Source organism: Sipha flava, unplaced genomic scaffold (genome assembly GCF_003268045.1).
Source record: "Sipha flava isolate LNK unplaced genomic scaffold, YSA_version1 130_pilon_pilon, whole genome shotgun sequence".
Lineage (NCBI taxonomy): Eukaryota > Metazoa > Arthropoda > Insecta > Hemiptera > Aphididae > Sipha > Sipha flava.
The window spans coordinates 1741677-1755976 of NW_020271756.1; the positions used below are offsets into that span (position 1 = coordinate 1741677).

At 33.4% G+C, this 14300-nt stretch overlaps 1 protein-coding gene across 5 annotated transcripts in view; it reads left to right on the plus strand.

The window, feature by feature from the left end:
• Positions 1-4148, plus strand: part of LOC112694496 (leucine-rich repeat-containing protein 4-like) — a 264913-nt gene extending 260765 nt beyond the window's left edge. For all 5 annotated transcript variants that reach the window (XM_025569975.1, XM_025569974.1, XM_025569979.1 and 2 more), the window contains one exon: positions 909-4148. In XM_025569975.1, coding sequence (XP_025425760.1) covers positions 1054-3171 — 2118 coding nt within the window. In that variant the 5' untranslated portion in view covers positions 909-1053 and the 3' untranslated portion in view covers positions 3172-4148. The remainder of the gene's footprint in view (positions 1-908) is intronic.
• The last annotated feature ends 10152 nt before the right edge of the window (positions 4149-14300 follow it).

Below are 14300 nucleotides of genomic sequence, written 5' to 3' on the forward strand. Positions count from 1 at the left end.
AATTCGTTCTGAATATTTCAATCTATCACAATCGAAAATGAAATTATCGATTTCATAATTATAACTAATGTAATTTGATCAGAAAAATTAAGGGTACTCCAATTTTTTATTGACTAATTAATAAATTAGTATAAATTATATCAACTTTTATGTTCTAAATTTATCTATTTTTACGATTGCACTAAATTTACATTATAAATAACAAATTACGGCTGTGATGTTATTTAAGAGTGATTTTATTTATTTATTTAATTAATACTTTGAATTTTCCTAAACAACGTGATCTAAAGAATTGTTATTTTGTAATTTTATAGAAATGACAATTTCAAAAAAATTATTTTCCAACTTAAGGGATTAAAATACAAATATTCAATATGACTTTTCTTCTAATCAGTACTAAAATAAAAAAAATATTATCTACCGAGATACTTTCATCGAAATATTATGGCAGGATACCCAGTATATTCAACGAAAGAGAGAAGCTACGCCCTGGACTCAAAAAAAAAAGAAGTTGTATTTGATGTAGGTAATATGTTAAAAATTGTAACAACCGTTATTTTTATTATTTATTTTCCTACAAATTTAATAATATTTAGGTAAATTTACCAAAAATAATATATAATCTTATACCGTATCTGTAACCAAATTTTTTAATTACTATTTCTATACTATAATGAAAATGCAATCCTTATACTAACAATAAATAAGATGCGTAGCATAATTTTTTGACCGAATTATAACTCCATCATAAACGTAATCTTGGCATTATGATTCCACAACATAGCCACGAAAATATTTTTCAACACCACATAAATGTAACGCATATTCCACGTTAATATCTCAACCGTACACGGAGATGACGTAATATTTCTAAATGTATGCAATAATTGAATGGTTGTTTGTTACAGGGCGATGACAACGACTTCGATACTGATGACTACGACGACGATGACGACGACAAAATGATGATGATGATGACGGTGATGACATTGACTACGATGACAACGATGATGGTCGAACGAGCAAAATGAGTGTAATTGAGCGTTCGGGGTAATGGTTCTATGGACGACGAGGGCGATGATGATGATGATTATGATGATGACGACGATGACAATAATGACGACGACGGTGACACTACGGACCTCGGTGGCGGCGGCGCCGTTGTCATCGTCGTTGTCGTCGTCGACGGGCTGCCCGGCCGGGTGTGCGTGCAAGTGGAAGAACGGTAAGCAGACGGTGGAGTGCGTGGGCAAAAAGGTGACAGGCGTGACGGCGGCGCTGGGCATCGACCCGGCCACGCAGGTGCTGGACATATCGGACAACGACCTTTCGGCGGCCGGGCTGCCGCGGGACATGTTCGCCGCTGCCGGCCTATCCAACCTGCAGCGCATCCACGCGGCGAGGTGCAACGTGTATTACGTGCACGACCGCGCATTCTACGGCCTCACCAACCTTGTGGATCTGGACCTATCCGGCAACTGTCTACGGCACGTGCCGACCGCCGCGTTCGTCGAGTGTCCGTCGCTGATGAAGCTCAGCCTGAGCGGCAACCCAATCGCTGAGGTGCCGGCGCGCGCGTTCCGGCACCTCGGCCAACTAACCGCGCTCGACCTGAGCGGCTGCGGCCTGACCGCCGTGGCGGCCGGCGCATTCGACGACCTCGCTGGGCTGGACTGGCTGAAGCTGGACGACAACCGACTGACTCATGTGCCGGGACTGCACACGTTGCCCACTAGGCTGCACCAAGTCGACCTGCACCGCAACGACTGGCAGTGCGACTGCCGCGCGGCCGACATGCACCGATGGTTGTCCACGTCCCGCGTGCCCGTGGCTGAAGAACCGGTGTGCTCGGGGCCGGCCACGTACGTCGGCGTCCTGGTGCGCCGGGTGCCGGCCGCCGAGCTGGCGTGTGCACCGGTCGTGTACCCGGACGCAAGGCACGTGCAGGACGTAGCCGAGGGCGCAAACGTGTCGTTCCGGTGCCTGGTGGCCGCCACGCCGGTGGCCACGGTCGAGTGGCTGTTCGGCGGTGCGCCGGTGTACCGGCACAACGCGTCCGAGCTGATCACCGTGGACGGCAACACGACGGCTGAGCTGTACGTGTACAACGCCAGTCTGAGCGACGCGGGCACGTATTCGTGCGTGGCAGAGAACCGGGCCGGCCGGGCCGAGGCCAACTTCACCGTCACCATGCGGCCTAGCCGACCGTCACTGGCCGCTGGCGCTGTGGACGATCGTTCCGCGCCATCGCAGTCGTCGTCAGCCGCGGCCGGTGGTAACGACGGCCACTCGCTGGTGTACGTTGCGTATCTGGCTGCCGGTTTGGTTGCCCTGTCCGCGGCCACCGCTGTCGCCGCACTGGTGGCCGTCCGGTGCAAGCGGGTGATACGTGATGGTGGCCGCACCGGCGATTCCGCGGCGACCACTGGAAAGCGGCGGCCAGTGGCGCCCGCAGCCGACGGTTACCGCGCCGTGAGCACGACGGCCGACAAGGAACCGCTTGCGGACGAGCGACTGCCGACGGCGAGCGTGGCGAGAACGACTACCGCCGCCTCGGTCACGACGTCGGCAGGGGCAGCGGTAACCACCACGGCTAAGGGCACCGCCGGACCAGCGTACGAGACTGGGGTGGTGTCGCGGAGCAACCCTGACGTGGTAAGCGACGCGAAATGCGCAGGCTGGGAAATTGACTTCGAGCAAATCGTGTGGGCCGAGTGTCCGCCGGCTACCGGTTACGTATCCATACAGATACCGGTGCAGTGCGGCATCGATTGCTTGGGCGCGTATTACGCGACCACGGCGGCCGAAGCCATAGGCATTATGAGCCCCAGCCCTTTGGGCATAAATCCGATGCCATACAGCACGTGCTCAGGGGCCACGGGCACGATCCGGAGGCAGCACAGACGAGCAGCCGTGCTGGCCGCGTACGACGACACCGTCCAGGTGCGGACCACCGCGCAAGGCGGGTACCCGACAGCCGTGCCGGCCGTGGACGCGTTCCGAGCTCCGCCGTCCATCGTGGTGGACGACGGCGACTGTTGCGGCTCGATGGCCGTCGCGCCAATAATCAGCCCGCCCTTGCCTTTCCGATCGGCGACCTCCGGAGCCGACAACGACGACAACGACGCGGACACCAGCGTTCAAGACGCGAACGATTCGATCGCTCTGTAAGCCACCGCGGTCGCGTACGAGATACCGAATAACCGATGTGGTTTTCATATTTTTCTTTCAACACCCATTTCGCCTATGATGATCGAAAGAGCATAATAATTCGGTAGGCCGAACGAGTTGTTACGCAACACACACTATTCATGATTTTACTAAAATATATATTTTTATGTTTCGAGCGAAATGCTGAATACAGGCGGCGTTCCATGAAATACGTGGGCATTCCACATAATCCCTTGTTCAGTTCGCCTGTGAATTACAATCTTTATGTCGTTTCTAATAATAGTTAATTCATATGATTCCTAGGATTTCTGTAGAACGTTACAGCTACGCTAGGGTTATAGTATAATAAATACTTTAGTATTTCGATTTTCATATATACATATATATATATATATATATATTCAACAAAACCTTGTCCGACTGCCGATGACATTATTGTACGGTGAGCAGTCATCAAGTACTGCATTGACTGAACTCGGAATCTACCGCATCCGTGAAATTGCATTTAACAGTTGTTATGATTACGTTAATTTAATCGTTGCATCAACTTATACAAACCCGGACGATAAGCAACGTATTTGCAATACGAATCATTATGGAAATTGATTTATCACGATGTACTTGAATAATATCGATCTCACACACTGCCCACACTGGACGTTCATGGAATTTCATGGAATACTCATCATTGTACCATAGATTTTATACTTTTCTCGCTCATTTTTGACAAGTCTACTGAATGTTTAGGTATCGTATGGAACGCCGATAACACTTAGACGGTAAAAAAAAATTCGCATAAATATAAATCATAGTGTTTACTGATATTATAAAATAACAATGTAAGTATGATATTATATTTACATGTATGTATACTATCAATAAAGTAGAACCTCGATTATCCTAACCAAGATTGGCGTATCCGCTCTATTCCCCGAACTATTATTTCGTTACGTGTACATATGTATGTATTTTCGTATAATAATAAAAACTATAATAATAAATACAATATAATAAAATATACTGTTTATGTTTTTTTCTTAATGTGTATATGTACCTTGTACATATTAAATAAATACATATATACATTATATCAATGTATGTGCGTAGACATGTACACTAATGGAGGCAGACGACATACAGCCGATTATACTATAGTCAATGAAAACAACAATAATTAACTAAATTTCGTATATTTATTAAAATTAATGTTCATAATATTTATTATGAAATAAATAAAAAAAAAAAATTTGAAAATTGTTGGTATAAAATTTAAAACAGTATAAAATATTTATGATTTAAAATTACGTATGAATTTATGGTTTTGTAATAACCTTTTAAAAATTTGTCCATTTGTAACATTTATTATTTATATCAAACAGTGAATTTGATAAACATGGGTATAAGAACATAATTTGAAATTTAAAAATGATAAAAATTTATTTTTATGTTGACTCAACGATTATCTGCCCATTGACTCTTTCTTCGAACGGGTTTAATGGTATTCGTTAGTATGTCACTATTTTACAAGTGTTTCAAGTAGGAACTAGTAGGAAACTTCCTACCAAACCAACTTCATAAAACGTCCACATAGCTGTAGTGTTCATCTAAGGCCGATCGAATATCCTGTACGAGTCCATTGATCAAACGTAGATCGCGGGGGAGAAGGGACAGCGCCGGGCGTTGGAAGAATACCGATTTCGTCCCTCGCGGAGAACGGATTTTTGCACGTCACTGCAAAATGTGGTGGTCATGAAGTTAGCTCCCCCACTTTGAACGATTCACTTCAGACCATCGCCAATATTTAGCAAATTAATTGCAAATAATTGCAAATTCATTTTTAGAATTTGCAAATCAAGTGAAAAGTCACAAATCAAAAAATAGGTTTGGGGGGGGCTAACTTCATTCAGATCAATTGGATCGATCAAATATATACATCGTACATTGATCGGGGGTGGTCCGGTCCGGTCGTAATAAGCACCGACGGCGCACACGCCGTGTATCAACAACCGCTGCTACGCGTTCATTGAAGTGCAACGCGAAACAATTACAACGATTATCGTATTGCAACGATCTTCGCAGGTTTGGACAAAATCGTATTCCTTACGACCAGTGCCGGATCAACAGTTTACCAGACCTAGTAGTAGTGGTAGCCTAACAAGGCCCTTAGTCCTCGCATTATTTGTTATTGGAGCGCGGACTGATATGAATTTGCATATTTATTCTGGTTGGTCGTATGCAGTGGCGTGGCGATATAGGTAATCGAGAGGCAGGCGCCTCTCAGTTTTTTGATGGGTGGATGGGCAAGGCCGTATCTAAAAAAATTTTTCGGGAGGGGTCCAAAACATGTATATTGTAACTTTATTGAATTAAGATTTTAACTTTTGATATTTGGTTAAAAATAAGATGGAAAAAGATTTAATCTTCTTTTATTAAAATTAATATCATATTTTAATATGATATTATGATATAAAATTTAAAGCAGTCAATGATTAATTGGAGCTTAAGTCATTTTTGACTGAAAATATTTATGTTGGTATTAAAAATAAATAAGTATTTTAAACATTCGTAAGATATTGAAGAAATTTCGGAGGTCCAGGGTATCTGTACCCCCCCCCCCAGATACGACTTTGTGGGTGGGTGTCGACAAAATGTACTTGCCTTTAAAAATTGTTGAGTTCGCCACGCCACTGGTCGTATGGTATGCTGCGTTTGCACAACATTCGTTTCACGAGAACGATTTCAACAATTACAATTTTTTAGTGCATATTTTTTCATGTTTTGATATTCACCCATTTCTTTTTTCCTCTATTATAAGGGCTTATTTGACGATTTTAATTGTATACTTCATCTTTTAATGCCTATTTCCATATTTTTTTCTTTTTTATAGACTTTTTGAAATATTTTCTAGGTATTGTAACATAAGAGGTAAATCTGTTTAAGAACAATTTAGAAAAGTATTATCAAGAAACAAAGGCTACAACACTTACTTGAATATTAACAATTTTAAATTATTTCTATAGACGTAGAAGTAGATAGAAAAACTTATTGACTGATTAGAGGTACTTGAAAATATAACTTAAATAATTGTCATACAATGCATTTCACATATAGGTAAGAAAATTTCTTTTAGGATACATTTTTAATATTAATTAATTCCTTAATAAAAAAAAAAAAGAAATAAAATTATTTACATTAGGATTCCGTCAGTTTTAATTTATTTATTTTAATTAAATGTTCAAAAAATTAATGTTATTTTTTTTTGCTAAATTTTGAATGCATATTTTAACATTACCGTGGACATATTTGTGCATATTTAATATTCTTCAGCACCTATTGGTTTTTAATACATATAAATCCACGGTATATTTATTATCAATAACTCAATTCTAATTTTGAATTTTTTAAATCTTTTATTAACTATAAAGGAATACAATTTTACTCTTTACTTTTTTACAATTGACTATTATACGCTAAGTCTCGTACGGAATCGTTTTTCAAATTCTTTGATTTATCTTTGATTCGTTGGCTTTGAGGTCAAATAAATAATAACACAAAAAAAATGTACTTATTTTTTACAGTAAAAACCCAAAGACATTCCTAACTTATAACGTGTAGAAGATGTTCTAAAATAAGAATGAAAAAAAAACCGGTAAATCATGAAATAAAAGGACCCGAATACACCAAATAGCTATAAAAAATTTTTAAAAAAAAATTACAGTTTTAAGCATGAAATTAGTTTTTGTGCGTAAACGTGTGTAGGTATATGCATGTATGCGTACACACATACACACGTTTATGTATACGTTCATATCCAGTATATCCAAAATAAATGTATCGTGTATGTAAATTAGACCGTTTTCCGCAACGTCGTGGTCGTTACATGGAAAATAAATGCAAAGGCACTACACCGCGTAAAAACCTGTTTAATGTATAAAACATTTACGTATTACGATACAAATCCTGCACGTTATTGCGTGCATCTCGAACGGCCATACGAATTTTTACACCGAACAAGCACGTATATGAAAAAAAATGTATCAAGTGAGGACTTCAACATAAAAATATTAAAATAGTAACTACCGAAAAAACAGTTTTTAAAACGTCTCAGGGGAGACGGTAAACCATCTCAACACCTGGGTAAGCTTGATTTTACGCTATCTGTTACATAATACGGTAATGAACTTGTACTCTGTATAATTGGACCGAATCAATAAAAAACAGATTTCGTCGATTCACTTATATTGTCAATATTAATATCATAATATGGTTATATTATATATTATATTATATAATGCACATTGGTCAGTAGTGGACCTATATATAAATAACTATTTCGATGTTTTACGTGACATTATGCACAAGTCGTAAAACCCAACTTTTTCTCACTAATGAAATATCCACGTTTACTCAACAAAGTTCAATATTTTTAGAAAATTAATTTAAAAAAAAAAAATTAAAACACTACGCTTTATGAGCAATGATACAATTTAAATTCTAATTTAATACTAACAAACACTTACCAACCTAAGTAACAAAAATCGTATGCACATATAAACTTCGTATTCTATAACTACAAATGAACTACAAAAATTACTTATTTTAAAAAAAATAGCTCCAATTTTAATTGTTTCAATCACCCAAATTCTAATCTAATTTCAGTTGTATCACCCTGTTTTTACCGACTTCCTGTTCAAATAAAAACTAACAGGTATAAGAAAAGCAGTTTTAAAAACGGACAACTGTAAAACTAATAGATTCACTAAAAATCTAAAAAACCCACATAATTCTTGCTAGATTATACATTTTCTAAAAATTCGACCATTTTTATCAGCAGTCAGCACCAATTATAATAAACAAACTGAAACAAAAAATGTAAATGAACAACCCGTTGTCCATAAATTGGTTAGTTATGAAGACTAGTAAAGAAAAAAGTTAATCGTTTTAAATGTATCGTAAAAGATATCTTAGTCACAATCTGACTGTTATGGCAATTAAAATCATGATGGTTTATAATTCTAATATAGTAAATATATATTCGGTAAGTACTTAAGATATTAATATCTCATTAATTTCTTTGAATTGTTATTTAATGCATACCATTTTTACGTTTGCTTCTTCATATCCTTCACCTCTCTCTCTCTCTCTCTCTCTCTCTCTCTCACTATCTCATTCACATGCCTCATTAGATATTTATAGTAGAAAATACAAGTACTAATGATAATATCATTTTTGTTATTAATGTAATATTCATAAAATTAAATAACACGCTTCTTATAAATCGTATATCGCATGCAATCTAAATAAAATATGTCTTTACAAAAAATTTCGTCCCTATTAATTGCAATTAATTAAAACAATGAATCAAATATTCATATCACTTATACAAAATACATTTAATTTTTTTTTTCAATTGCCTATTTCAACTTAGTTTTTATTATGTAAATAAATGGTCAACATCTATAATGTCTCCTAACTTTCTGAAAATAATTTAAAAAATAAATTAATATTTTTAATCAGGATAAGAACATACAGGATAAAGAAAAATAATGGCCATAAAGCTAGTAAATATTTATAATCATTGTTTGCAAATATTAATAACAAAATATGTATAAGTAATAATGATAAAAAGGAAATAAATCTTATTTATTAATTTCAGTATAATATATTTTTAAAAGATATTTTACTTTAAATACATAAAGAGTATTTACTTAAACATTCGCTATTATTAATATTTTATAAGGATGTTTCAATAATATTAAAGTAACATTATAATGTTATTAATGTTATTATTATTATTATTATTATTATTATTATTATATAATGTATATTTTATCAATACATAACACAGAATGAACGAAATTTAATTTTAGGTTTCAAGTGTTGTTAACATTTATCAGTTGTTTAGTATGAGTCAGTTAATTACGTAATAATTTTTTTCTGAAAAATAAAAAAACCAAATGTTATATTAACTTTCTTTATATTGCTCTCATAGCATATAAAATATTTTAATGATTTTCGTCACAATATTTTCTCTTATACTAAATCTATTCTACAAATTTGTTGAAAAATTATCTAAATATAGCGAGTTCTGCTTAATATAATTACTGTTTTATAGAATCAACCATTTATTGAAATCAAAAAATAAAATTCCAAACCAAATTGTTTATGACAAATGTTAAATTAACCTTTTATTCGAATCACTGTTTACCAAATAATTTAATTACTTTTATTCCTACCGTTTTTGTGGTATTTGAAACTGATTAATTTATAAGACCCATTTTATTTTTTAACTTATTAGTGTATTATTCTATCATTGTACGTCATGTAATCGTGTTGTTTAATTTATTTTGCTTCGGGATCAAACATTTTTCTTAAATAAATATTTACTCGTTTGTATTGATAAGTTATTTAAATTATTTAAATAAGAAGAATCTCAAGTACAATAGAAAATAGATAGTTTTTTTAATTTATTTTTAATGAATTATTTTAAATTATTTTTTTATTTAGTTTTAGTTTTTTTTTATGTTCCGAGGTCTAATGAGAACCGAATTAAAATTACATTTATCCAATAGTCCATATTGAGGCTATCGAGTTAAGACTCAATGATGTGATGAAAACCTAATTTATATACACACTAAGCAATTCAACCAAGCTCCTTAATATTACCTGTAACTTAATGACGAAGCTAAAGATTTTATTCTATCTACTTCACTGATTTATTTTAATAGTGATTAAGTGGCCACACAGTTGATCAGTCTGTAAACGCTTTACTAACTCCATTACAGTCTATATACAAGCGTAAAGAAGTCAGTTGACTTATAATAGTTTATAGTTAGTTAACTATAAACTAGTTTAAAACACACGAACCGAACTAGAAATAGAAAGAAGAAAAACCTGCGTGATTCCCTTTATCGCGATCGATGTTAAATTATCGGGAGTTACCTGTTTCCACCAAAATAATATTGACCGTTTCCGCCATAGCTCTTTTCCACCAAAAACGAAAAAGGTACGATTCCCGTTTCCGCCAAAAAAAATTTGGAAACTATTGGTTTTAATTTTTAAGCAATATTTAATATATTTTATGGTATGAGTAAAAGAAATGTGTAATGTATATACTGATAATCTTCGATAATTGTTGATAATCTTCGATAATAATGGTTAATAATAAAGGTTCACTGTTCGATACACTGTATCATAGTTTAATTATAATATATCTTTAGATAATATCTAAGATTATATCTTAGAAAACTATATTGATGGAAATTCGAAATTCCCGCCAAGTAAGTGGGCTTCAAATACAGCGAAATTATACAGAAAACCAATAATTGTGAATCTTTTCATTCTAATTTCAATAAATTATTTTATAAGGCACACCCATCATTTTTATATTTTTACAAAAAAGATTCAATACAGACAGATACTTATATCAAAATTAATATACTCAAAATAATAAAAAAAAATTCCAAAAAACAAAAAAATTATTAATTCATTTAAAAACTAAAGAAGACACAATTACAAAAAAAAATTGCAATTAAATTAATAGGTACACTTTTTTAAAACTATTTCTTTTAATTATAAGAATTTTTAAAACCTGACCTGTACTTGTATTGTAATTTATATTTTTTGTGACATTTTTAAATATTTAAAAATTACGATATCTATGTGTTTTTTCAAAACTCTATCGAGACAATATTTAACCTATCCTTGTTTTATACTTTATAAATAGTTAAATAGAATGGACATCATAATAATATTATAATATGAAATTATGTAATATTTCAAAAACTCTAATATAATTTTGCTTATATTTAACTAATACATTATTAATATCTACTCGTATTAAAATGTATAATGAAGCAATATGTAACAATTTTACATGGTTCCCAAACTTCTTTTCACAAAAATAAATTTCGGCAGAAACGGGAATCAAACCTTTTTCGTTTCTGACGAAATAGGACTATGCGTAAATCAATGAACCGAATTTTGGGCGGAAACGAGACATACCTAAATTATCTGTGTTTGTTTATTTATATTATCTGATAAAAACACAAAACTCACTTTCATTTAAACGTTTAAAATCAACCGAGTTTTATAAATAGTAAACATTTTTTCAACACTCATTGTGAACTCGTTTAACAATTAATATTGATGATAACCAATGATGACTCACCAAAAATCACCACATTTTTTTAAATTTCTAGCATAAAATCCAACAAAAAAATTTTAATATTATTTTAGGAACACAAGAGTAAAATATTATACATCATATCATAAACTTCCAGAAGTCTCATTCGTTACACGTCTATTATTTGTCCTACTTTGTTTTGGGTCATTACATAAATGCACCACAATTTGCCCAAAAATCTTAATGTAGATATACTTACCAAATAACACATTCTTGTCGAAATCAGTGAGGATAATGACATCTCTCTCTCATATACATTCACATGCTTCCATTTTCCTCGGACTCTTGGTATATTTATTATATTTCTTCCTTCAAGATTACCATAGCGAAGTATTTCTAACAATACTAATTGTTTCCATTTACTAAGATGCAAATGCGTAAACTCGGCTGCAATAGCAACAAACGATATTTTTTTTTACTGGCATCGCTGAGTATCTATTACTTATATTTTACTTATCTACATATTTCGATGTGTCCTATACAACTTTTTACTCGATTTTTAACTAGTAAAATATAAACTTTGATGATCTAATAAAAAATTTAAAGGAGGAAGGATGCTATTAACGGTTTATAACTAACAAATTATAAAAGTATTATTCAAAACAAGCACAAGAGTGAAAAGGCTAAACAATTTATATCAGATCAAAAAGTTAAAAAACTGACTCTTGAGTACAAATTCTACACTTTATATAAAATAATAATAATCACACATCGAAAAATTGCATTGTTGTAGTTAAAAATATAATTGCTTAAAAAAACAATATGGAAAAAAAATAGTAGAGTTCAAAATGTGATCAAACAATAAATATATTTATAAAAGTATTAATATTAATTATTGTAGTTTAAACCAGTAGGAACTGTGAGCACTGTCAAAAATTCCATAATTTTAAATAATTTTATAATTATACGAGATATAGCTTACATTAAAGACTACATAGAAATATTGGTGCTCTAAAAGTTTATTTATCATCTAAAATATAAAACACATTTGTATTATTTTAAAATTATAAAATAAAAATACGTTTATACAATGAAAATAAAAAGCAATACTTACAATGGTGGCTCGTGAGATAATGGAGGTGCGACTTTAAATATAATACCCCTAGTTATAGATTTAACAAATTAAATGTAAAATAATACACTATACACATATTATTACTTTTAAGCTTAATATTTTATTTGTCAACGTATCTTAAACATAGCACCTATGCAAGTATATTATCATATAAAATCCAAAATAACTAATTTATGTGGAGTTCAAACGTACAAGTACACGCGTGCACACGATTACGAGACTTCGCTTATAAAAATACACTAATATGTTTAAAAACTATAGAAATAATATAAAATAATAAAATTAAACACAATAGTGACCGATAACGAACGACTATTATTAACGTAGTTAATTTTAAAAATAATTTACCTAATACACTAAACATTAATATACTAATATTTTACCGTATGGGCGATGTTGCCGGTTGTCCAAAACGCGTTTATAAAGATCGCAGTTTAAATGTACCCGCACGCACACGATTGCTGCGCTGTGGCCTATAAGTTATAATATACGTGTTCAGAATATTTCAGACGATGCTACCGGTCGTCCAAAACACTGCTCAGTGCTCGTGTTTGCATGCGTACACACTACACATACACTTCTGTATTATGAAGAAATAAATTTAATGTTCACACACGACAAAGTGTATATAATAAATAATGAAATTTTATGTATTATAATAATTCGAAAAATGCAGTTTAACAAAAGTTGTTTAAGAAAAATTTATAAATATACAATTTTTTTATTTTCATTAATTTTTGTAGGGGTGTATCGTCCAAGCTGCCACTAAATACTTAAAATATTTTGATTTACGAATTTTGATTTTCGATTGAGATTACTACTCCAGCTGTGCATGAATTATGTCAGTATAAATATATTTGTACCTAAACATTGTAAAACCGCTAAAATTGTAAGCTGTACAATAAAAAAAAATTTAACTTTTTTAATATATAGTACCAAATGTGAAGAAAAATACATAAAACTACATTTATAATAATTATAGAAAAAAAAACCCTTGATTGAAAATATTGAAAATAAAGTGCTATACTACAAAAACAAATGAATAAGGATTATAAACAAGCAACGAATATTTTTTTTTCCCGAAAGGACTATATTATCAGTTCTGTAATATAAGTAAATAAGTAGCAATTTTAAAGCGTATAAGAATAAAATTACTATTCTGTGATCTTAATTTAGTTTTTTTCATTCGACGATAGCACATTGTTTTTTATCTTTTTTTACTTACGCCTATAAAATGTAATTAATAATAAGATAAACTTGTACTCGATTCCTTTGTTATATTTTTAAATTGTAATCAAATTTATTAGTTAACGTAATGTCCATTTTGTCTTTGATCAAATCAATGCACTGACTCGAGGAATTATGTGTAATCGGAAATAATATTGTTGACACTGGTCATGCTAAAGACCAATAGTGGTAGATAGAATTACGTTCGAGTGGCTGTTTCTTGAACATTCCAGTGATTATCAGCTTATTAAATGTTTACCAATCCATAGACTGTAGAATGTAAACCACGTTTTTGTTTAACAGTTAATGTTTAAAGTGGTTTTTCATTTTAAATACTAGATTAATATTCGCTAATTAGAAAATTTATCAAATTACATAATACTCAATCGATAATGTGTTCCGATTCATAGAAATTAAAGATCAACGATAGCTAATCTTCCACTAAGCTAACACATAGCTAACCTATCAAATACTATAAATGAGTCATTTTTCCAACAAAATACATGGCAATTACATTTAAATAATAATTTAAACTTATAATGGATTTAATTTAACTCGCCTCATTAATCTATGCATGTATTCGAATAAATTTCTCTTCTCTCTCTCTCTCTCTCTCTCTCTCTCTCTCTCTCTCTCTCTCTC